Source organism: Drosophila busckii, chromosome 3L (genome assembly GCF_011750605.1).
Source record: "Drosophila busckii strain San Diego stock center, stock number 13000-0081.31 chromosome 3L, ASM1175060v1, whole genome shotgun sequence".
In the NCBI taxonomy this organism is placed as follows: Eukaryota; Metazoa; Arthropoda; class Insecta; order Diptera; family Drosophilidae; genus Drosophila; species Drosophila busckii.
In genome coordinates, this window is record NC_046606.1 from 3711027 (window position 1) to 3735289 (window position 24263).

At 40.9% G+C, this 24263-nt stretch overlaps 8 protein-coding genes across 13 annotated transcripts in view; 4 read left to right on the plus strand and 4 right to left on the minus strand.

Moving 5' to 3' along the window:
- The first annotated feature begins 2781 nt into the window (after positions 1 to 2781).
- Positions 2782 to 8907, plus strand: LOC108600810 (gamma-aminobutyric acid receptor alpha-like). The gene is made up of 5 exons (XM_017988595.1): positions 2782 to 3423; positions 5053 to 5120; positions 5243 to 5546; positions 7139 to 7516; positions 7581 to 8907. Exons 1-5 carry the CDS (start codon positions 2955 to 2957, stop codon positions 8525 to 8527), a joined length of 2166 nt encoding a protein of 721 aa, XP_017844084.1. The 5' UTR covers positions 2782 to 2954; the 3' UTR covers positions 8528 to 8907.
- A 456-nt stretch (positions 8908 to 9363) lies between these two features.
- LOC108599159 (glycerol-3-phosphate phosphatase) lies at positions 9364 to 10700 on the minus strand. Its single transcript, XM_017985946.1, has 3 exons — positions 10555 to 10700; positions 9744 to 10428; positions 9364 to 9686 (listed from the first exon to the last, which is right to left on the minus strand). Exons 1-3 carry the CDS (start codon positions 10649 to 10651, stop codon positions 9533 to 9535), a joined length of 936 nt encoding a protein of 311 aa, XP_017841435.1. The 5' UTR covers positions 10652 to 10700; the 3' UTR covers positions 9364 to 9532.
- A 143-nt stretch (positions 10701 to 10843) lies between these two features.
- Positions 10844 to 12474, minus strand: LOC108598856 (glycerol-3-phosphate phosphatase). The gene is made up of 2 exons (XM_017985614.1): positions 12217 to 12474; positions 10844 to 11845 (listed from the first exon to the last, which is right to left on the minus strand). The coding sequence occupies exons 1-2, from the start codon at positions 12380 to 12382 to the stop codon at positions 10992 to 10994; spliced, it is 1020 nt and encodes a 339-aa protein (XP_017841103.1). The 5' UTR covers positions 12383 to 12474; the 3' UTR covers positions 10844 to 10991.
- A 558-nt stretch (positions 12475 to 13032) lies between these two features.
- On the minus strand, positions 13033 to 14926 carry LOC108598752 (mediator of RNA polymerase II transcription subunit 19). Its single transcript, XM_017985488.1, has 3 exons — positions 14199 to 14926; positions 14016 to 14133; positions 13033 to 13958 (listed from the first exon to the last, which is right to left on the minus strand). The coding sequence occupies exons 1-3, from the start codon at positions 14634 to 14636 to the stop codon at positions 13552 to 13554; spliced, it is 963 nt and encodes a 320-aa protein (XP_017840977.1). The 5' UTR covers positions 14637 to 14926; the 3' UTR covers positions 13033 to 13551.
- Positions 14927 to 15289: 363 nt separating this feature from the next.
- LOC108601040 (dihydrolipoyl dehydrogenase, mitochondrial) lies at positions 15290 to 17489 on the plus strand. The gene is made up of 4 exons (XM_017988926.1): positions 15290 to 15456; positions 15737 to 16264; positions 16322 to 17200; positions 17263 to 17489. Exons 1-4 carry the CDS (start codon positions 15415 to 15417, stop codon positions 17326 to 17328), a joined length of 1515 nt encoding a protein of 504 aa, XP_017844415.1. The 5' UTR covers positions 15290 to 15414; the 3' UTR covers positions 17329 to 17489.
- A 233-nt stretch (positions 17490 to 17722) lies between these two features.
- LOC108598092 (mitochondrial cardiolipin hydrolase) lies at positions 17723 to 18501 on the minus strand. The gene has a single exon (XM_017984706.1). It carries the CDS (start codon positions 18499 to 18501, stop codon positions 17746 to 17748), a length of 756 nt encoding a protein of 251 aa, XP_017840195.1. The 3' UTR covers positions 17723 to 17745.
- A 208-nt stretch (positions 18502 to 18709) lies between these two features.
- On the plus strand, positions 18710 to 21022 carry LOC108598425. Its single transcript, XM_017985051.1, has 3 exons — positions 18710 to 19050; positions 19115 to 19542; positions 19605 to 21022. Exons 1-3 carry the CDS (start codon positions 18829 to 18831, stop codon positions 20956 to 20958), a joined length of 2004 nt encoding a protein of 667 aa, XP_017840540.1. The 5' UTR covers positions 18710 to 18828; the 3' UTR covers positions 20959 to 21022.
- A 269-nt stretch (positions 21023 to 21291) lies between these two features.
- The window catches only part of LOC108599968 (rab11 family-interacting protein 4B), a 40291-nt gene continuing 37319 nt past the window's right edge, over positions 21292 to 24263 (plus strand). For 5 of the 6 annotated variants that reach the window (XM_017987220.2, XM_017987224.2, XM_017987226.2 and 2 more), the window contains exon 1: positions 21292 to 21877. The gene's annotated coding sequence lies outside the window, so the exon portion shown is untranslated. The remainder of the gene's footprint in view (positions 21878 to 24263) is intronic. The other variant, XM_017987221.2, reaches the window with a different exon arrangement.

Consider the following 24263-nt stretch of genomic DNA (forward strand, 5'->3'; position numbering starts at 1 on the left):
ATTGGTTCGGGGATTTGTCAGTTGACCTAACAAGTCAGCTTGGGGCACTCCATCAAGTTTACTTAAGCGTCGACTTTGCTGCACTTTATAAACTGCATTGCATTTTGTGTATCATTATATGACAACTGTGTGTGTAGACCACCCCCATGCCCGTCGTGCCATGCATAGATAGTTTGATTTTTTTTTAAGCGTTGCATTTGCTTTCATTAAATTTGCAAGTTACTTGAAATGATTTTTGTTTACTTTGGCTTTGGGAATACGTTTTAGGCATCAAAATAATATATGAAGCACTCATTGAGTGAAATCAAACAAATGTAAAACTGCTGACTTAGTTGTTGAGCGATTGTGTTAGTTAAAAAATAAATTCAATTATAGAAAGCGCACAAAGTCTTAAATTAAATTAAGCATCAACTGCAGCACAAAAGTTCATCATACGCCGCATAAGCCGCATAAAAAACTAAATTTTGGCTTGCATTTAATTAAATTGCGTCCTTCATTTAAGGCTACTTAGCTTAACTGGAAAACTTGTGGTAACTGTTTTCTACTCTTGACAATGCAATTTCACACGCAGCCTAAAAAATGAAGCTTATATAAAAATAAATGTGGGCTGGCAGTTTGAAATGCACAATTCATTTGTAAACGACTGAGGCGCACAAAAAGCAACCAAATAATGCCAGAGCAGACTATATGGGTCCATAGAAACCACCTGCTGCAGCCACAGGGCCACAGAAGCGAAAAAGCAAGTTAAATGCTTAGCAAAATTATTGACTAGGCAAGTCGCACTCTAAACAAACTAAGTAGGCATATTTGAAATTAAATATAGGCTGCTAATTAAATATAGCACAAGCGCTTAAGCATAAGCACAAGTAATTAAATACAGCCACTAGCATTATTTGTTTGTAACAACTATAATTAGTTGAGTAATTAACTTGTTATGTGTGCTATTTAAAATTTTATTTTAAATGCAAGCAAGCCCACCCAATACCCTAGACTAAAGCATGCAGCGTCTGCTAACAATGCAAGCTGGCGAACCCCAAAAAAAAGGCGACATATTGTATAGAGAGCAGAGCAAGAGCGGAAGCAGCCAGCGAGCTGAGGCAGGGGCAGCCTTCAAAATTGAGTGCATTTAGACGACGTTGATGAGAAAATGCGTTGAACGTGCTCAAGTTGTGCTCTACGCTTGTGGGTCCGGGTCCGCCCTTAACCCGTTCGCCAGCTAACAAAGGCACAAAGTGTTTGGGGTTTAAGCCAAAAAACACAAAAAAAGAAAACGTTAGAAATTAGAAGTAAAGCATATGATGCCTGCTTTGGATTCCCGTTTGTTTGTTTTAATAACAAGCGTAAAAGAAAATAAAAAACAAAAGGCTTGAATTTTATTAAAGTGGAGAGTCTCAGATTAGGTTTCAGAATTTATGATCTGCTGCTCAATATGTTATGTGGGCCAATTACAGAAAGCTTTGGGTTACAAATAAGTTAACAGCTTTAGACAGCTAGTTAAATAAATAAATTTAGTTTAAAAGGCTTAAAGAAATTCATATCGAAAATAGCAATTTGCTTGGCATTGCTCAACTTGTATATTATATTTGTATTTGAGGCTTATATATTATAAAAAATAAACTTAATCTTATCAATTCTGTTAATCACAGCAACATAAACAATGGCAAAAAGTCTTTCAATAAACAACAATGCAAGCAAGTGTGCATTTTCTTAATTTTGCATCAGCCTAAGCCTGGGATAAACCAACTGTGCCTAATGCAAATTTCCGAACAACAGCTTTCGGTCACATGCATAATTAGCAAAGACCAGTCTCCAATCAAGTGGCAAGTAGCATTGACTAAGCCTAGACGTGGCCACACTAATGCTATCGCCCGCTCGTCTTGAAGGCAAGGCAAAATGCAAGTGGCCATAGAGAAAGAGAGTGTGCCTCACACTTGGTATTGTGTGTGGCTATCGATGCTACTACCTGATGGCCCAGACATATGCTGGCCATGCGAAAAATTGGGTTAGTGGGTGAGACATAATGGGTCGCATTGTTTTATGCATAATTAGAATGATGAGTAGTGGTTGCCTTGGATGCGCTCATCAGTGCGCGCTCTGGCAGTTGATTTTTCATTAGCGTCCTGTAATGCAGCCCGCCTGGTTGGCCCCAGCGCATATTTATTTGATTAAATAACTTTGCATCAATTAAGCTGTAACTTACAATTTGTTACCGGCAGCTGCTGACAACTTGCATTTATTAAAAAGCAAAAAAAATTATAATACTCCAGCGCTGATGACTTGAGAGTGGGCACGTGCCCAGGTTACATTAATTTGCTGCGGTTCCCAGGCGTATAGTTTATAAAATGACGCATACGCAACGTATATTACGCATACGCCGCGTGTTGAGCAGCAAAGCTCAAGTGAAAGCAGTGAACTGGTTTTATTAAAAATTAATAGTTGTGCTTGCAGCACTTGCATCAAGTTTTTGCTCTGCTCTGTGGCCAATTGAGAATGCCAAAAGCAGGCGCAGAGTTTAAACAATTAAAATCATAAAACTCATCAGATGTGCCCGGCAAAGCGTAGCAAACTGTACAAAGACAAAAAGTGAAGTTTGAAGAGAGAAGATAAACGGAACTAATGCGAGCGGAGCCGAGCCAAGTGGATGGAGCTTCAAGAAATTAAGACTAAGCGCTTTAGCCATAGCCAATGGGAATGGCCGACAGAGTGGCCAGTGTTGGGTGCAACTTCCGGTGCATAAATGAAAATAAATACGCAACGCAAAGGCTAAACGTAAACGAGAACTGTCAGCAGCAGCAGGAGTTGTGACCAAAGTAGTTGCTGGCACAGGAGCAAGTGAGCAACTGGACTGCGGCCAGTTGGAGCGACAAATGTTTGCCAAACGGATGTGTAGATTAGGCCAGAACACTCGTCCGTCAGTCGACTAAACAATAGCAGACACAACAATAACAATAACAATGGCCAGAACCTTTTGCAATATGTGCAGAAGAAGAGCAACAACAACAACAACAACAGCAACAGCAGCAGCAATAACAGCTGCAACCAGCACAGCATCCGGCAATGCGTCGGCTGACCTCACCAACATACACTGTGGCAACAGCAGCAGGAGCAGGCTGATGTGGCTGTGGCTGTGGCAAGGACAACGCTTAAACTTGCGCATATTTAAACTTTTGATTAGCTACTGCGTCCTAATGTGCAGCATTTATCCAAATGCCTGGCAAGTGTCCATTGGCCATCGGGTCATGGCCGGCAGTATTAAAGGCCGCGGCGATACCCATAGAGTCGATGAGTTTGGCATTCCAGCCGGCATCTCTGGCTCACTCACACGCTCCTGGCTAACGCAGAGCAATAATCATGCAAATATATCCGAGCTGCTAGACAATTTATTGCGTGGCTATGATAATAGCATTCGGCCGGATTTTGGTGGTAAGCACTTGTTAAACTATTTGATTAAATTGTATTTAGCAAGCATGAGAAGAGTGAAGATTAGTTATGAAAATAGTAAATGAAAAAAGTTTCTAATAAAATTGAATGGTTTTGTTTTCTAATTAGTTTTATTTTTTACTTTTTACAGTTTTCAAAGCTTATGAACTATAATTAGATTATAATTCTAATTCGATTTTGTTGCCTAGTGTAATTTAATTTTGTATTACAAATATTTCAGCATCTATCACTTCTAAATATGTTTCTTCAATGCTAGAAATTTGACTTACCTTGTCTGGAAGTCTTCCCGCAGTTAGCTAACGCTTCCGTTTCCGTTGCTGCTTGCCCCTGCCCCTGCTGTTTATGCTTTGGTGTTTACCCTTTGCCAAATTCCTGTAATCAGCATGCGAATTATATAAACATATACAGACGGAAGCATTTAATGAAGCGGAAATCGCTGGCAGCAGCTTCTAAAGCGTCAATAATAACGCTGCTGATGAGGTTACTGCTTACTCCCCTTCAAATAGTTAGTGTCAGTCAGATGCGACAAATATTTGCCAAAGAATTTTATGACGTTTTTCCTGTTTGTTTGTCGCTATGCAAATTGATAAGCTTTTCAATTTTCCAAATGGTGCGCCATAATAAAAAAAATGTGGCTGCTTTAAAAGCCTCGTTGGCACTCAATGAGGCTTAATGCGTCTTTGGTAAGCCTAAAAAGTTTTCAGTTTACGCAACTTAAGCCCAAATTATTACATTGTTTTAAAACACTTCATTAAGAAGTGAGCTGTGGCAGCGACACTAAAACTGCCTCACGTTGCAGGATATAAGGACTCGAGTGTGTGTGTGGCTGGCAGGATGCATAACGCATGTTTGCCAAGCTCAGCGCCAAAGTCATTAAAAACTGTTCGCATAGGCAAAAAAAACAACAATGCACACACACACAAAAAAGAAAAAGAAAATGAAAAACTGCATATTAGCGCAAAATACATGGCAACGTGGCAAGCTGATAGATGATACGCCTATATATCCTTACAGCCACGCCCACATACATACTAATGTGCATATATAATCAGTAGAGCGTGGGTTGGGGCAGGCTGTGGCTGTGGCATGAGACGGTCTGCCAAGCGGCTTAAGTGTCATTGTTGTGTACAGCGCCAACATTTAAATTCCGTTTCACTTGTTCATATATTCATAGGCTAAATGATTGAATGGCAGACACAGGGAATTATCTCCCTTTCGTTTATATCGACAGCTGGAAAGTGACCTTCAGTTAATTTAAATTGTAGAGCAGCAGCTAATTTAACGAACAATTTAGAAAGCATTTAAATTTATTGAAAAGTTTTTATTTGCTCAAAATTATCTGTGCTTAGATTTCAGAATTAACCTTTAATTACTTTTTGGATTTAGCTATTTTATCAAAAGACTTATGTTAAGTTAGCAAGACTAAATTAGAGTTTGCTTATAATTTTTAATTCAGCATTTAAAATGAGTTTCCTAGCTTACTTATAACAGCAGTTCCAAGATCTTAATAAATTAAATAATATTCTCCTCTCCATATCCATAATTTAATTGGAGCTGTTAGACCAATAAGCTCACTTTGAGAATTAATCTCAATTCTTTTATTGTCTTCAGGTCCGCCTGCCACAATTGAAGTCGACATAATGGTGCGTAGCATGGGTCCTATATCGGAGGTGGATATGGTAAGCTAAGAGTTTATTTAACGAAAATCACAGCTGCTAACTTTAAAGTCAAATTGAAGTCATTGGTCAAGTCGCACATTCAATTCGGCATATATTTAACTTATGCTCTCTGCCAATTGCAGACCTACTCAATGGATTGTTACTTTCGCCAATCCTGGGTGGATAAACGTCTCGCCTTCGAGGGCGCCCAGGATACGCTGGCGTTGTCAGTCTCAATGTTGGCGCGCATTTGGAAGCCGGATACGTATTTTTACAATGGCAAACAGAGCTACTTGCACACAATAACGACCCCGAATAAGTTTGTGCGCATTTATCAGAACGGACGTGTGTTATACTCAAGTCGACTGACGATTAAGGCCGGCTGCCCCATGAATCTCGCTGATTTTCCCATGGATATACAGAAGTGTCCACTGAAATTTGGCTCATGTAAGTGTAAAAATGAAAATGTGCATGCTAATCGACTCCTACGGGCATTGGGGTCAGACTAAAGGGTGTGGGGGGGTCGTGTGCTGGCATAATTTATGCATAATTGACGCTCAGAGCACTTTGATGTGATTTGCTCGCTGTCAGTTTTAATAAATGGCATGTCCTCCATGGCGACCACTTGTTGGAAGGACAACGCTGCATACATATATGCTTTCATGTATTTACATATGTCTTTGTGTGCATCTGTGTGTGTGTTTGTTTGTTCAATTAATGTCATGACATTGCACAGAGGAATTGTTAAGTGAAACGGCTTTGAATGAAGCAGGCTTAAGCCTAAGCGAATGCAGCTCATTAACGCTCAGAACGCAAAGAATTGATTATAGTAACACTTAGAGAAAGTCTAACTAAGCTAAGCTTAAATTTAAATCAAAAATGTCGCCTAGTTCCATTTACTGTTGCTGACATTTCAATTAAGCTTTGCTCTGTTCTATCTCATCTCTCACTATGACGTTGATGCATCACTCAGACAAACGCCAGCAACAAAAAATTGTTGTCCAAATTGTTGTACATAAGGCAGTTACATTATTTGCGAGTCCTTATCTCGCTGGCTAAATTAACAGGCAGCACCTGGGTGAGCACCTGCTCGTATTATTGCTTCCGATGTGCTCTGAATAATGTTGCATGCAAGTCAAGAATTCAATTACCCCGCGCTGCCTACCGCCCAGCCCCCTTGGCTGTTATTGCCTGCCACTTAATGTTGACAATTTCCCATTTGATGCGTCGTCGAGTTTGTGCAAAATATTGCCAAACTCAGCGAATGTCAGAAGGTAAACCAATCCGCTTTTCCATACATGTTGCTCGGTTTGGCAACTTGTGCAACGAGGCGACAACAACAAAATAAAATAAATAAAATACTAAACTGTACGTGTGCGGATAGTAAACATTTAAGCCAACACACAAGTGACAATTGCTGTGCAGCAAATGCAAGAAAGTGAAATATGAAAAAGATTCCTATGACAAATGTGAAGTTCCACTGACAAAGCAAATCAATTCTTAACAAACTAAAATCTCTTAAAGCCAATTTAGTTAAGCTTTTTAAATTTTAAGCAGCAACATTAAAGCATAACTGTTAAAAAAAAGATTAGTTATTATAATCAATCAGTTGCTTTCATACTAAAAAATGTAAATATGCAAGCCAAATGTAACTTATAAAGCGAAATTGTTTATAAACACGTAACAATTACTAAATGTTAAAAGCTTTAAATTTATAAAGGGAAGTAGGCTAAATTATTTAATACGCTGGCTTTAGTCAGAGCTGATATCTGAAAAGTTTTAATCTTATTCAATTTATAAATTGATAATAGTTTTATTTAATAGTTAAGAATTTGTAATTCAATTGTTAACATTTTTTAGACACTTGTTATACTTCCAAATCGATTTATGGAGATAAAGTTAGATTAGCACTAGCTTACGCTTGTCTGACAATCTCAGTTAATTGCCCAAGTTTGGGTAATAACAAATCTCACACATATGTACATACAAATTTTGTCTCTCGCCCATAATGGTTCCAATTTTGTGTCACGTTTGCACAGTTGGTTACACCACATCGGATGTCATTTATCGCTGGAACAAAGAGCGTCCTGCAGTTGCCATTGCGGAGGACATGAAATTGTCACAATTCGATTTGGTCGATTGTCCGGCGGGTAATTTAACGGACATTGTTTACAAGGCAGCCGCACCCATGCCCGAGCATTATAACAACAAGGACACACCGTCCAGCAAGCAGCAGCTGAACAGCAACAAAGCGATGACAACTTTCGCCGGACCTGGTGCCAAAAATCAACATGTACGTGGCACTGGCTTAAAGCTGGACAAAGGTGCCTTTGGTTCGGGCAAGGGAGTAGCTGGCAGTGGCGGCGGATTGGTAACCAATTTGGCTGGCAGCATAACGCTGGAGACACATCATCCTTGTAGGCATTCAGTGGCTAATCTAAAGTTAATTGAAAGCGACTAATCAAAGATTGCTCTTTACAGCGGAGTACTCCATGCTAATGGTCAACTTTCATCTGCAGCGTCACATGGGCAACTTTTTGATACAGGTCTATGGTCCTTGCTGCCTGCTAGTGGTGCTCAGCTGGGTATCCTTCTGGCTGAATCGTGAGGCGACTGCAGATCGCGTTTCGCTTGGCATTACCACAGTGCTGACCATGACATTCTTGGGCCTGGAGGCACGCACCGATCTGCCAAAGGTGTCCTATCCCACCGCGCTGGACTTTTTTGTGTTTCTATCCTTTGGCTTCATCTTTGCCACCATACTACAGTTTGCTGTGGTCCACTACTTTACCAAATATGGCTCGGGCGAGTGCTATTTCATCATTGAGGAGCTCGACACCGACTCGGCAGAGTCTGAAACGGACGTGGATGCCAGCGGACCGTCGGATTTTCGCGGCAGCAGCGAGTCCAAGATCTATGAAGTCATACCGCTATCCATGTGTGCCATCAATATGCCACACTCCGGCATGGGCATGTTGCGCTCCAGACGCAGCACGCGCAATCGTCGCCATGGCCTAACAGGATTCAGTTTTTGGCGCTGCTTGGATTGGTTTGGCAATCGCCGGCAGCGCCAGCCACGCAAAGCTGCGCTCTCCGATGAGGAGGATGATGAGCAAACCCAGCTGCGCACCGATGAAATGCCCTGCACCTCAGCAGCTGCGGCGGCGGCGGCGGCAGCAGCAGCAGCAGCTTCAACTGCGCAGAGCGCGACGCCAAGCGGACGGCGTCGCATGTCCTTTTATAGACGCGAGGAGATGGAGGCGCGACGTAAGGGCAAACGTACGCCGCAATACAATTCGGTGTCCAAAATAGATCGCGCCTCGAGAATTGTGTTTCCATTGTTGTTCTTCCTGATTAATGTGTTCTACTGGTACGGTTACCTGTCCAGGAGCTCGCGCATACTGGCGAATGCGCCAACGAGCACCTGATGTTACCTTTTAGCAATTTAGACACAGTCCTTAAAGAAATCAAGGAGACACACAAAGCGTTAACTATGAAGAGCAGCGACCGAGGCAGCAAAATGAAATAGGAAGAGGATTGACTGGGGGTGGCAAAGTATCCATATGTTGATAATTAAATGGCTTCAATTATTTGCTCTTTATCTGATTTGCTTACTAACAACTATGAACGCTTTTTGGGATTTCTTTACGCGCTAAATTGCTAAATATTCACTGCTAAATTTACATATCAAGGACTACAAATTTCGAGGATATTCTTATCCAACCAATTTCAGCGCAATTTCAATTGTGAAATTGTTTTGAAATTGGCATACGAAACTTTCAAACTATATAATTTGTACATAAGTTGCTTGAGCTTTTATACACTAAGTTCTATAACTACTATAAATGCTTATGCGCTACTTTTAATAAGTTATTAACTATAGCAATTAAATCGTTGTGTTTATCTAAAGAGCTTTTTAAAGGATCATCACAATTGCAAACAAAATGTTAAGAATTTGCCGTCGCGTTTAATATGCTGGCAAGTAGTTAATAATAAATAGCTAAACTAAATATATTAATGTTGACAAAAACTAACAATAAGATATAAGAAATAACTTTTAAAAGATGTGTTCAATTTTCTTTCAAAATAGCAAACAAATATAAAGACATACTATATGTAAAATGAAAAATAAACAGCGATTGTTAATGCACGTTTTAACTATAAGAATACTTAGTGATAAGTAAATAATATATTTTTAATAAACTTTGCTTGCCAGCATATTAAGGAAAATGCATGCAACTAAATATACTATGTGTGTATTTTTAACAAACTCTAATAAATCAATTGATACTACAACTAATGCGCATTTCAATCAGCAAATTTTGTTATCTGTTATCATAGTCATATATGATATACGTATGATAAAAGCCGACGAATTATTATGTTGATTTAGCCCATTTATGTCTTCAGCGTTTATTGTTTATGCAAGTTGCTTAAATATATGGCAAGAGATTGCCCAATCGGGGCAGATAAACATCTGGCATGGGCAGCTGCTTGCCGCACAGCGTTTCCAACTGATAATTGCCTGTGCCAACCAAAAGCGATTGCATGTTGCAGTTTCTAGCAAAGGCGACATCAACTTTGGGGCTACAAAACAAAATAGTTAACAAAGCTGGCCAGCAATTCAACTAGACACACACTTACCAGTCCCCAATCATTAGCGTGCGTTCAGGCTGCAGAGCAGCTGCGTCAATCAGTGATTGTATTACGAGCGGATTTGGTTTGCCCATTTCTGTCGCCTCGCGCTGCGCACAGGTTTCAATGGCGGACACAAAGGCACCAGTGCCGGGCATGGCGAATTTGGGATACCTATGCACCTCATCCTTATTGGTGGCCAAAAAGGCGCAGCTCTCATTGCTGCTGAGAATGTGACAGGCACGCGCTACCTTACAGTAGCTAAAGTGCTCATCCCAGCCGACAACAACGGCGCCCACATGCTCTGCGGCTGCGGGCTGTGTAAGCTCACGTTGAACGAACTGCTGCCAGGTGTCGTCTGGCTGCAGTTGATCCGCCTCGCCCGCTCCAAAGCTCTCGATGCCGGCTGCTTTTAGCTCTCTTGCTATGGCCGTATTGCCAATCACAAAAACCTTCTTTGTGCTGTCAAATGTCGCGCATTGCTTGAGATAATCCACAATTGTTTGCGTGGGCGAAATGATGTGCTCCTCGCTGGGCAGCTCAAAGCCCAAATTTTGGGCACGCTGCCAAAGTTCGTGTCGCGTCTTCAGTCCATTGTTTGTAATTAAATACACTTGTTTTCCGGCACGCAGTTGCAAGGCATTCATTACAGCGACAACACCTTCAATTGCCGTTTCATGCTGCCAGAGCGTACCTGGAGGCAAGCAGTTTGAAATTAGCGCGTTAGTTCCCATCGATCATGTTATCGATAGCAAACGATCAGTTAGATGGCAGCTCTGCGCTCTTTGCTCTGACTCTCAATTTGTTTTTAAATGCTCACCATCGCAATCACTAATTACTGTGTCAAAGCTATCCAGCCAGCTTTTCACCTGCTCAGGCGGCACGTCCAGCAAATTGACCCCACTGGCTTTAAACATTGTATTCAAATCACGCTCAGAATATAACTGCGGCCGTTTACGCGTAAGTTTCCAGCACAACTGTGCACCTCATCATGATTGCGCTAAAAATCGCGCTCCCTCTTTCTCTTTCTCGCTTGCACCTGCTTGAGCGTGAGGCGCTACACAAGCTATGCGGCATTTAAGTAAAGATAAGCATTTTGTAAAATGTTTAGTAACTTTATTCGAAACTTTGCTAGTTAGTTAGTACATAATGTACTAGATTTTATTACACTTTTTGTAGTTAAATTCTTTTGTTTTCTTTTTTAAATTAGTAGCGTCCCTGAGTAGTAACAGTTAAATAACACAAAAAGCCAATAGATTAATAGCTACCACCAGTTATGCTTTCAATTATTGAGGGCAATAGATCCCCCAGTTTAGGCAGGTACACGTCCGGTATTAATTTTTTGTCCTCTGGATTTGCGCTACGCTTCCACTCCTCTACATCGCTCAGCTGGTGTATACCAGAGCCGACCAGCAGGGTCTGAAAGCCGCAGTTATAGCCAAGCAATATATCGGTATTGGCTCGATCGCCGATCATTAATGTTCTTGCCGGATTAATTTTCTTATTTCTAATTAATGACTCGCATATGGCCGGATTTGGTTTTCCAATTACAATTGGTTCACGCTCTGCACACGTTTCGATAGCTTTAACGAAGCTACCGCTTCCGGGCACAATCAGATTTGGCATGGGAAAGCGTTCATCTGTATTGGTTGCAATAAACAAACACTCTGGATTGCTTAGATACGAGGCGGCTTTTGTCATTTTGGGAAAGCTAAAATGCTCATCAAACCCAACAACCACAGCGCCAATGTCCGTTTCCAGCTTTAAATGCTTATCCATGAAATCTCCCAAGGAGCTGATCATGGGATCCGGTCCAACCTCTGTATGTGGAATGCCCACAGAGTCCAATTCCTTTGCAATGCCTTGAGAGCCAATGATATACACGCGTTTCTTGAAATCCGATCTCTTCAGGTAGGCAGCAGTTGCATGGGCAGTGGATATAATCCCATCCTCAGTGATGTGGAAGCCCAATTGGACACCCTTTTGTAGTAGTTCTGAGCGTGTTTTCGTTGAATTGTTTGTGCAAAAATAAATGCTTTTGCCAATGGACTTCAATTGGTTTATAGTGTCGACGGCGCCTTCAATAGCATTGCCATATACCCAGAGAACTCCTAAAATGCAATACAACAGAATAAATTTTATGAGCAAATTGATTCAATTACATATGTATGTATAGATACATACATATGTATGTATACACATAATTTTGTATTTCACAACTTTGCAGAACCGCGCTTCATTCAGATTAATTTGTAGCGGCTTTTAAAGGTCATGCTGGTCGCCTCTTTGACATTGTACATTGACATTCAAATTTTACACGTTTACTGATTCACACGCACACATGTAACTCACAAATGTTTTAATTATTTATATTTATTGCTAGTTATGCAATTCTCAGGCAGCAGTGCAAAATAGTATTAACAAAATCCTCGCTTGTAGGAAGCTACATTTTTAACGTCTGATTCAGGTTCAGGCTGCTTACCATCGCAGTCAGTTACAACGGTATCGAATCCCTTTATCCACGCCCTCATCCCAGCAGCTGAAAGCCCCAGCAAGTTTGTACACGATTGTTTATACATTATGTTGGTGGGCAACTCGTGGTTGTATTCTTCAATCAAGCTATTCGAAACGTGCTCTGCAGTTGACATCTTGTTTCTGTGGCTATCTATTAATTACAACATTTTCACAGATAATTTATTTATGTATATCTAATAGTTGTGCGAGCTTTTGCAAGTCTGGCAGCTCTGTTGAAAATTTGTCCAGCGAATACACAATGACAACAACAGCTGACCACAAGCGAAAAAAAGCTGTGAAACATTAATCGTTATCGGTGTCGTTAACAGTTTAATTTTAAATCAATTTTGTGTATCTTCTTGGCATAGCATATATAGCTGACATATTAAAGTATCTCATATATATATATATTTCCGAAATGTGCCTTTTAAAAATAATTTGTACCAGATGAGAAATCATTTTTTTACTTGAAATAAATATGATAATATTGATTTTCAAACAATTATATCGGAAAAAATAACCGAATAGCTTGATATCGAAGTTTAATGAACAGCCCTTATGTTATTTCTTATTTGAAATCTTAGCGCTGACTTGTGAAATTATCAACTGATAAAGATATCAATATTTAAAGATAATGAATTCAACGTGCAATGAAACTTTTGTTTATAGATTATATCAAACACATTTAACTATTCGGTCCACGTAATTGAATTGAAACAATATTATAAAAAAAGGTAATGAGCTTTAGTTATACATTTTTGCTTTTTATTATTGTAATAGGCGCTTATATTTATATTTAATAACTTATAGTATATTTTTTGTTTTGTTGAATCTCAGCTTATATTCAGTTTTTTACATGCTGGAAGAACAAACCATTGCAAACGAAAAATACTGTAGCTACACTAGATTGTAAGCAAATTATTTTGTATGATCATAACTACTATAGATGTACAAACAAATGTATGGATGTTATTAGGCGTAAAAGTTAGGGTAGGCGTGCTGGAATTTAGGTCGAAAAATGTTGGGATTTGTACCATAATTTGCATTAAATAAATCTCATTAAGCTAGCAATGTATAAACGAACGAAAAGTTTGCTAATTATAGTTTAAATTATTTTACATTAATCATAATTATTAATTAAGCACTAGACATGAAAATTTATCGAGAAATTGCATTTAGAGTGTTCCTTTTGGACACCTTGATTGTTTTTTTTTTTGTTTGTGTATGTGTGGGCTATGGAACTGAGAGCGTGTGTATGTGTGAGAGAGGTAATGAGACAAGTCTATTAACTAATGGATTTCGCCTAAAACTGTGACATCAATAAGCTGCCTGGGCCGCCAGTTCCACTGCCAGCACCACTGCCGCTGGTCCCCAATACGGAGCCCAGTAGCGCTCCACTTGGCATTTGTTGTTGCTGCTGCATTGGCAGCTGTTGTTGCATTTGCATAGATGCGGGAAAACTGTTCATGCCCATGCCTGAATTCAGGCTGGCACTGACGCCAACGCTGCCCGTCGACATAGGCGTGGCACCCATAACTGGCCCGCCCATGCCTCCAACAGCAGTACTGCCACCAAGCGCAGTCCCGGGCTCTGGACTTTGATTCTTCTTTTTGCGCTTTTTCTCCTTTTTGCGTTTCTTTCGCTCTTTATCATCCTCGTGACGTTTCTGTTTTTTGTGCTTCTTTTCGTAGGTCTCTAGGCCAGCCGAATCTAAAAGAATATGTATAAAAGCTGTATCCTGATTTTGTCAATCTCACATGCACTTACCCAGCAACGTCGATTCCGTACCCCCAGGTGTAATGCCATCTTTGTGTTTGTGCTTTTTATGCTTGTTTTTGTGTTTTCGCGCAGGTGTTGCATATGTAGTGCGATACTGTTCCGGCAGCTGAAAACCAATTCGAATTAAATTAATTAATTATTGTATAGATAAAAGCTAGTATGTAGACTCACCGGTCCTGGATGCAAACGAAAGCCAACCAGTTGCATGGCGGTTAGTGGCAGCAGTTCCTTGCCGCCAATGGGGGGCTTCTCGATGACGCTGCGCAACGTACTGTTCTCGACGGGGTGCAAGGTGAGGTCATTGATGCCGGGTATGTTGGGCAGAAAGGACGCCAGCGACTCTTTGAACTTTTTTTCCTTGAATTTTGTAAGTGTGTGATGCAGGCCATGTTCTGTCATGAGATCCTTATCACCTGTGAGGTCCGCCTTGGCGGGTGGCTCTTTCATTGAATAGAAGGGGCCCGTGTGTATAATCGTAGGCGTCTTGCCCAGCGATATTGTTGTCTTAAGGGTCCCTGATGAGTCCTGGCGCGCCACCACAGGCGAACGTCCACCGTGTGGTGAGGATCTGGGTGAATCCATCATAATATTGCCATAATTGTTATTCATTTTAAGGCAGCGGGTCAGGAGCAGGGACACCGATATAGGCACACGCACGTACGCACACAATAATAAATCAGAAGCAAAAACAACTACAACAAGGCCAGACAGCGCAGCAACTTTCGCAACTCTCTACCAGAGGCTGCCGCATATACAAAACGCGAGCAATATGCGCCCAGCTTGTTATTGCGGCCGCTCGACACTTTTATGTATTTTTAAACGATTATTTTGCACTTTTATTGCCTTTTTTGCCACCTAATTCGCGTACAAAACCCTCGCCATCTTGTTGTGTGCGCGTACAAGTGTGACCAAATGCTGGTAGTGCTGGCCATTTTAGCAATATAATAGCTAGACTTGGCTATTTTGATATTTCAAAGCAAAAAATAGTTCTGAATCGATATTGGCTAGATATTTAGCTATTTTAATATTGGATTTGAATATACAAACGACGGTACGAATGTTTTATTAAGGTAATCCATTCTATTTTTAAAATTTTAAAATAAGTTGCCAATTTTACTAAGCCGCTGTTTTTAATTGATTTAGCTATTTTAATGCATGAAACTCTAACAATTGGTATCTGCTAGAATCCGATTGAAGTAGCTAAATTCACGATTGCAAACTCTGCACTCATCGGTCTGCAGTTGCTATCGATAAATTGGCCGTCACCTGTGCACCTTTGCGGAATTTCGTGTATTTTTCGTTTTAGCTTCGAAACAAGCATCAAAAATTGTGTGTTTTTTTATTTACATACAAGATTAATTGCTAGTTATTAACCAACCAAACAGCAATGCAGTCGACATTACGCAGAGCTGTGACAACTGTGGCCAAGGTACATCATCATCGTCGAGAATCTCGCCTAGGGGGGGTTATGCAATTCTAACCTAAATAGGTCACAGTTTTGGCATTAAATGCAATTTACCGTCACCATGACGTCAAAAAAGTGTGTGGCCGGGTGTCAAGGTCGATCGTTTATTATCAGCTGACTAAGCTGCCAGTTTATCAAAAAATTAATAACTGTGCTAAGTGTCGTGAGATTAGCGTAAACGTAAACACAACAAAAACAATGATATCGATTCTTTTTCCTCCCTCTCTCTCTCATTCTCTTGCAGACACAACTGCGCACAAATGCAGCAATTTTGGGAGCATTGAATGCTCGCTCCTATTCGAGCACTCATGAAGCCGACATTGTGGTCATTGGCTCTGGGCCCGGCGGCTATGTGGCCGCTATTAAAGCGGCCCAGATGGGCATGAAGACCGTCAGTGTGGAAAAAGAGGCAACGTTGGGTGGCACTTGCTTGAATGTGGGCTGCATACCCTCGAAGGCGCTGCTTAACAACTCCCACTACTATCACATGGCCCACTCGGGTGACTTGGCCAATCGTGGTGTCATTTGCGGCAGCGTTTCACTTGACCTGGAGAAGCTCATGGGACAGAAGACAAATGCTGTTAAGGCGCTGACTGGTGGAATTGCTATGCTCTTCAAGAAGAACAAAGTTACACAACTGACAGGTTTCGGCTCCATTGTCAGTCCCAACGAGGTGCAAGTGAAAAAGGCGGACGGCACCACCGAGACGGTTAAGACCAAGAATATATTGATTGCTACCGGCTCCGAAGTGACTCCCTTCCCAGGCATTACAGTAAGTCCACAATCTATGATTGCAAGTGACAATTCTAAAAGCTTAACTATTCTGCAGATTGATGAGGAGGTCATTGTGAGCAGCACGGGTGCTCTGAAGCTGGCCAAAGTGCCAAAGCACATGGTTGTGATTGGCGCTGGCGTCATCGGCTTGGAGCTGGGTTCAGTTTGGTCCCGATTGGGTGCAGAGGTGACCGCTATTGAGTTTATGGATACCATTGGCGGCGTGGGCATTGACACTGAGGTCTCCAAGACCTTCCAAAAGGTGCTCACCAAGCAGGGCCTCAAGTTCAAGCTAGGAACCAAAGTAATGGCCGCTTCTCGCAGCGGCGACAACGTATCCGTTTCTGTGGAGAACGCCAAATCCGGAGAAAAGGAAGAAATCCAGTGCGATGCCTTGCTTGTCAGCGTAGGACGTCGCCCCTACACGGAGGGCTTGGGCCTGGAGGCCGTGGGCATTGTTAAGGATGATCGCGGTCGCATTCCTGTCAATGCCACCTTCCAGACAGTAGTGCCCAACATTTACGCCATTGGCGATTGCATTCACGGCCCCATGTTGGCTCACAAGGCAGAAGATGAGGGTTTGATCACCATCGAGGGCATCAACGGTGGACATGTGCATATTGACTACAACTGCGTGCCCAGCGTTGTCTACACGCATCCCGAGGTTGCGTGGGTGGGCAAATCGGAGGAGATGCTTAAGCAAGAAGGTGTGGCCTATAAGGTTGGTAAGTTCCCCTTCATGGCGAACTCGCGTGCCAAGACCAACAACGAGACCGATGGCTTCGTAAAAGTGCTTGCCGATCAGGCTACAGACCGCGTGCTGGGCACGCATATCATTGGTCCAGCTGCCGGCGAACTCATCAACGAAGCCGTTCTTGCCATGGAGTATGGCGCTTCTGCGGAAGACATCGCCCGCGTCTGCCATGCCCATCCTGTAAGTTGACAGTTGATTTGATTCAAACAGTCTAAAGAACTGCTTTCTTTATTACTTTATAGACATGCTCGGAGGCATTGCGCGAAGCTAACGTGGCAGCCGCTTTCGGTAAGCCTATCAACTTTTAACTCGATTCCACTGTTGACCATCTAGCTGCCTGTTGACTCCGCACTTGCAACACTATTTCGATCGATGCGAGCTTTCCGAGTGTTTGAAATTCTCATATGTGCAACTGTAACGAAACATCTCCGATGAATATATAAATTGCAATACAATGCAACTATGTAAATTGCCTGTTTGTCTTAGAAATAAAATCTTGTTTAAAATTTGAATTGGTCGCGCAACCTTTACTTTACAGTCGATAGGCACATTTCACTTGCAAGTATCGATATATTAAGAGTCGGCGGTGAACAGAGACGGCAACAATATACCGTTCCTTTAAGATTTAAATATGGCGCGGAAAGAACATTTCAAATGAATTATTTCAAAATGTATATCATTTATTGTTTAGATCACTGCTGCTCTTACTTGAAATACCTTGACATTTAAGCAAACATTTTCATATCTTCAACTGGCTCTAAGGAAATTGTAAATGCTTTCCACATGCGATTAAATTCTGCCTGAAGTTCCTTGATCATCACGTTGTTTGTGGTGATGACGATATTCTCCCAGTTGCCGCCGAATCCCCTTATTGTCCAATTAGCTGAGCCATTAATTATGCAACTGTTGCAGAGATTTGGTTTAGTGCGTCTTCCCCGCTCCAGGCATATTTCTTCAACACGCAATTCCTCGTCAATGATGCAGAATTTGTGATGCATGAGACTCAAACTTTTAGGTCCGCGCATCATAGCGCCTAAGTTTATTAGCATCCAAATGCTGGTCCCAGCCTTAAATGCTCTCGAATTCTCACAAATTATGCGTAGCTGGACACCACGTGCCATGGCTTGTTTCAAAGCCTCAAATAATTCAGTCGAGTTAAACGTAAACATGGCCATATCAATGCAGTACTGCGCCTTATCAATAGTTTCAATTATGCGATTAATGCTGTTCTGCGAACAATTCACATTTTTGCATTTAAGTGGAGCACTTTTATTTACATTTTTGTGATGCTGAAAAATGCATTCATATCCGTTTTCGTTGAACATCAACACATCGAAGACTTCTTTTCGCGGTATAAATGTTCTTATATATTTGTAGGCGAACCAAATTACTTCTGATACCGCAACTGTGCTGGCGGCGATACAGCAGGTATACGTTATGGGATAATGACTAAGCCATGCATGCACGTCAAAAATAAACATGGTTAATTTATTTTAAAACAGGCGGTACATTTAATCTTATAAAGTTAGCTTATTCAAATGAACTGCTTAAATATAATAAGCTGTTTGAACTCAATTGAGCTACTTCCTTGACATATGAACCGTTCAATTGAACGAATGAACAAGCGAAACATATGTGCATTGATATTTCGATTTCTTTACAACATCTGATACGAAGCACAACTGTTATTTTAATGTCTGTCAAAATTTAAGAACCAGCAAATACGTATTTTGTTTTTTAAGTTCTGTAACACTTCATTATTTTCTATTTTCAATACTACCACGAGTACCAAATTCGAAAGACTTGCAATGTTTCGTGTTGGTAAATTCAATGCACAGGTTGTTCGGCGAATAGCGACACAGAAGCGCTTCATGTCCTTGGCCAAGCGATTAATAAATTCCCATCAGACGCTGCAGTCAAATACAAACACTCATCAGGGGCGCTTGGCCGGCAACCAGTCGGCCACACATCAAATATCCTACGGCGGCAAGCCGGCAAAGAAAACACATGGCAGTGATCATGAGAATGCCGTAAGTTTTTTAGGAGGGGGACCACTGTCTGTTGTGATGTAATAGCTATTGATTTTGTTCGCAGCACAAGATGCGCTGGCCGCGCAAGGTGTTCAGCGGCATACAGCCCACCGGCTCAATGCATCTGGGTAATTATTTGGGCGCAGTGCGTAAGTGGATTGAATTGCAAACAGCCCGGGATGATGTGACTTTGTGTATTGTGGACATGCATTCAATAACCATGCCACACAATCCGCCTGTGTTGCGAGAAAACATCTTCACCATGGCTGCAACGCTGTTAGCCTGCGGCGTTGATCCCTCCCAAAGCACGCTCTTTGTGCAGTCCGCCGTAATGGAGCATAGTGAATTCAATTGGATACTCAGCTCACTGTGCACCATGCCCAGGCTGGCACAATTGCCGCAATTTAAGGAAAAATCTCGCACGCTGCGTGATGTTCCGCTTGGACTCTATGTATATCCAGTACTGCAGGCAGCTGACATTATGCTTTACAAGTACGGTCTAAAGCTAATACAAATTAACGAATTGTTATTTAATATCATTTTCCATACCATAGATCTACTCATGTGCCTGTTGGCGTTGATCAACTGCAGCATATTCAGCTGGCGCAGCATTTAGCGCGTACTTTTAACACACGCTACGGTGAAATGTTTCCAGTCTGCAATCCTATGATTGAAGAGAACGAAGCCTCTAGGATCTTGTCGCTACGTGATACTTCGAAAAAGATGTCCAAGTCTGATTTGAATCCCAAGGGCACTATCAATCTGTGCGATAATCCGGATCAAATTGCTGAGAAGATCAAGAAGGCACTCACGGACTTTACATCGGACATTTCGTTCAGTCCAAGCATGCGACCCGGAGTTAGCAATCTGGTCAATATACACGCCCAAGTTACGGGCCAAACCATTAAACAGGTGGTGAGTGAGGCAAACACTTTGGATACTGCGAAGTATAAGGAACGCGTGTCGGAGGCAGTCATTGAGCATCTGCGCCCCATCCGCGAAAAGATTCAACAGCACTTGGCCAATCGTAACGAACTTATTTATATGCTGGAGATGGGCGCGGACAAGGCACGCCAAACTGCCCAGCAAACTATGAGCGAGGTGCGGCAGCGCCTGGGTCTTGGTACCAACGTCAATATGCCAGCGTGTGTACATTTGCCACCACCGTTGCCTGAACACAACAGGCTAACGGCCGCTCAGCGTCTTTCCAAAGGCGTACTAATGCCCGATGTAAATGCCCACACACAACCGCATTTTGATCAACGCACTGAACCGGGCAACGCTGCATTAGCCGTTGGTGGCAACGCCGGGGAGTCTACTACCAGCGAAATGTCCCAGCCCCGTCTCTTGCGTCGACCTGTTGTCCCCTTGCAGACGATGCGTGTAGAGAAGTTCCGCAACAAAGGACCACCGCGGCATGTATTCAAGATGGATAGCTACAATACGCCTAATATTGGATTCCGGGCTCCAACCACGTCCAGTGGAAAAATGGATTTCCGTGATCGTCACTCAACGGCCTCGGCAGCTAACTTTGGGTTTAGCATTGCGCCCGATGCTAGCATGGTGAACAGCATTTCGGGTTTCAAGTACAGCCAGCATTCGAGTCCCAGCGCGGTAGCATCCATTACTAGTCAGGTAAATGCGGCTACCAAACAGCAGGAACTGGTGAGCAGCTTGGCCAACAGTGCGTACTATAAAGCAGCAGCCACTGCTTTCAACAATACGAATCCTAATGTGATCAATATGGCGGCTGGTGCAGTCTCTGCAAGTAATCGTAGCAATTCAACAACAAGTGGCAATACTGCGTCGCCGGCTATAGAAGAGGAGGAAGCTGTTGTAGAAGAGCAAGAAGATGAAGAAGAATTGAATGCTGCGGCTCCGTCAGAGTCAACAAAAGTTGAAAATTAAATGTTAGTTGTAGACAGTACATATATATATTTATTAAATCGTCTGTAAATATATTGTTAAAGTTCAACGAGGAATGTTATTAGCAAAAGTATTAGCAAGAACTGTGTCTTTACTTCAGTCTGTTATTGCGAAATGTGAGCTGTGCGCCATAATTATGTAGTTTGCGCTATGACATTTATGTATATCGATAGACTGGCTCGATTTTTCGCTCGCACAATTGCTTAGGCTGGAGAACGTTTGAGTCGAACTCGAACCCATTTCTCCCGCTCAAACAGCGTTCGAGCCTCGAACTTCGCGCGAACATAACAAATAGAAGAAACATTTTTTAAACTTCAAGCGGTCCGGACGTGTTTTTCGTCGCTGTTTGTGTTACCCATGTTTTATACTTGTGTTTGTGTGAAAATCACTGTTTAAGCCTAAAAACAACGTATGCAAATGCGTTGCCAACGTTACGCACGCGTAGAAATATAAAACCCAAGTGCTAGTTAAATGAAAAGAAAGAAAAAATAGAAAATAAAACCGCAAAGTGTGAAACAGCGAATGACGAGCCGCGTCTAGTGAAAGTGCAGCAAACACACACACACGCACAACAAAATTAACAACTATTACACAGTTGACTATTTATTCAGTTTTTGCCAGTATATACAAACAAAATTAAATAACTAGCAGCAGCTACTTCATCGGCATAGCTACCTGTTGTTGATTAAGTTCAGTGGACGCAGCAGCCGCTCGCGCAAACAAAAATTCTAACTGTTGCTTTGCTGTGTATACGCGAGTGAGTTTATGTGGGTGTGTGTGTGTGTGTGTGTATATAAAGTGCATTTACAATTTTAGTTAGCTCTGCTACAACTAACGGTACAACAACATATATACATACATACATTCGTATATAAATATTTTGCGCAAAAGTTTTTAACAGGTGCGTTTTTCTTTTGGCATTTTAACTGTTTTAAATATTTTGATAAATGATTTATGGGCATGTGTGTGCTCTCATTAGTATTGCTCTTAATTAGTCAGAATCTAGCAATGTGTGACTGTAAAACCTTTTGTTTGAGCTTTCAATTTGCTAATTAAGCTTAATGAAATTACAAATTACGGTTAACAAAGTCAACAACTAAAGCGAATTCAATGAAATGTGACATACTATTTACTAATATGTGCAAGTTGCATGAAAAGGCGGCTCTTTGATATTTTAAGCAAAGTTTTATTAACCCGTTTTTGTGTTTTATATTACGACTTAACCGGTTTGTCACACGGTTTAGTTCATTAGGTCTTAATCTACATATTGCATAATATTGTCTTTTAGCAAATGTATTAACTAGCATTTTATTGTATAATGCAAAGCGCAATATTCAAGTTCATTGATTCTCAAACTGTAAGCGCGACTTAGTTCGTTGTCTAATTAAAATCAAACAATTCATGACACACTTTTATGAATTTGTATTATTAAAACAAATTCATAAATGTCTATATTATAATATTTGGCTCTACGCTTTTTACAAACATGAAATTTTCATTTCCAAAGCTAGACGAATTAAAAAATATACAGCCTCAAAATATATTTTTATATAATAGATATATTGTTTTTATAAGCTTAAAGTTAGCAGGTCTTAGCTTCACTCTTTTATTTTTTTGTCGTAGCTGTCATTAACTAAATACGTATAGCTATCGTTTTAGTAAAAGCGTACAGACATTTATTGGTTTTTGTTTTAGCGAATTTCGCAGTCTTGCCATTTTTATTGTTGTTGCTGGCTGTAGTTTACGCTGTTTGTTTTAACCATATTGTACCAGTTGCCGCCATCGCCAACATCGACAGCAGCAGTGTATATGTTTCTATATTGTTTTTTTTTTTGTTAATTTACTTGCTCGGCGCTTGGTTTGGTTTTGTCATTTCTTGCAAGGAAGCTTTATTACTGCTCCTAATCTTTGTTATGCTACTCAAACTATAATTGTTAGTTTGTGAGCAAGCGGGGGAGGGGGAGCAACTGATTCGGCGAGGTGTTTTCCGGTTCATTATGAGCAGCAGCAGCAGCTGCCTTGGCTTAGTTTGAAGTGCAGCAGGAAACAAGTGAGCACACTCTCTCTCTCTCTCTCTCTCTCTCTGCTCTAGCTCTGCTCTGCTCTGCTTCCTTAAGTAATGCGAAACCCACTTGAGAGAGCCTGCAGCTGCTTAGCTCCTCTCTTAGCTCAAATGCTCAGCTGCTTCTATGATCGGTTCTTCTGCTTGTTACATCATATTTTGTTTTTTTTTTTTTTTTAGTTATCTCTGCTGTTTTTCCTTATTGTAATCTGATAGTTTAGCATTTGGCCCAAGCCTAAGCGCTCTTAATTTACAGCTGCCTGTCTCACTTCAATTCCCTTCGCTCTTCAAGCAACGGCACTTTGCGCTGTTTGCACTTTGCCTACTTCGCTTAACAAAAACAACACTGAAAGAGAAAAAACCAATGAAACTAAAGCTAGAAGCAGCCAACTTTAATATACACTTTGCTTAGAAATGTTATCTCATATAATAAGTTAACAATTAAAGCCACGCGCCAACAACTTTTTATTTTACATGACTCAAAATATTACAGAAAAATTTGGAATTTTTAATTTTAATTTTTTACGAGTCACTCATTAATAGTGCACTATTATATCGAGACTTTTCTTTTTGTGGCTCAGTCTTCTTCTGCCATATTTGCTGTTTCATAAATAAAATTAAATAATAAATACATTTTTTATTACAAATAATTAATCTTACCCTTTTCTTCTTTCTATGTGAATTAACGTATTATTATTATTTATGTCTTTATGATTATTAGTGTTGTGATTCTCATTTTTATCGTTATTAATATTTACATTGTTATTATTATTAGTATTTATATTTGAATTGGAAATTTGATTATTATTCACAATATTATTATTAGCAATGACTTTATCACCAGAACTTTCATCACTTTCATCACTTTCAAGACTTTCAAGAGATTCTTTCGGTATTTTACTATTACTATTACCACTATGAGAATGGGAATGGGAATGGGAAGAAGTTAGTGAACCGCTAGAACTAGAACTGGTACTATTTTTCTTATGGTTTTTGTTATCGTTGATATTATTATTTTTGTTGCTATTATTATTCACGTTGCTATTATGATTAGTATTGCTATTATGGATATTGTTGTTAATCACAACTTTTGGTCTTCGTGTTGGTCTTAATGTTGTTTGGGGGGGGTTCTCGTGTTTGCTGGAACACGCGTCAACCTGGGACAAATATGCCAGGAGCACAATAAGCAATAGTGGAGCTAAGAAGCTATTCATCTTCACTAGAA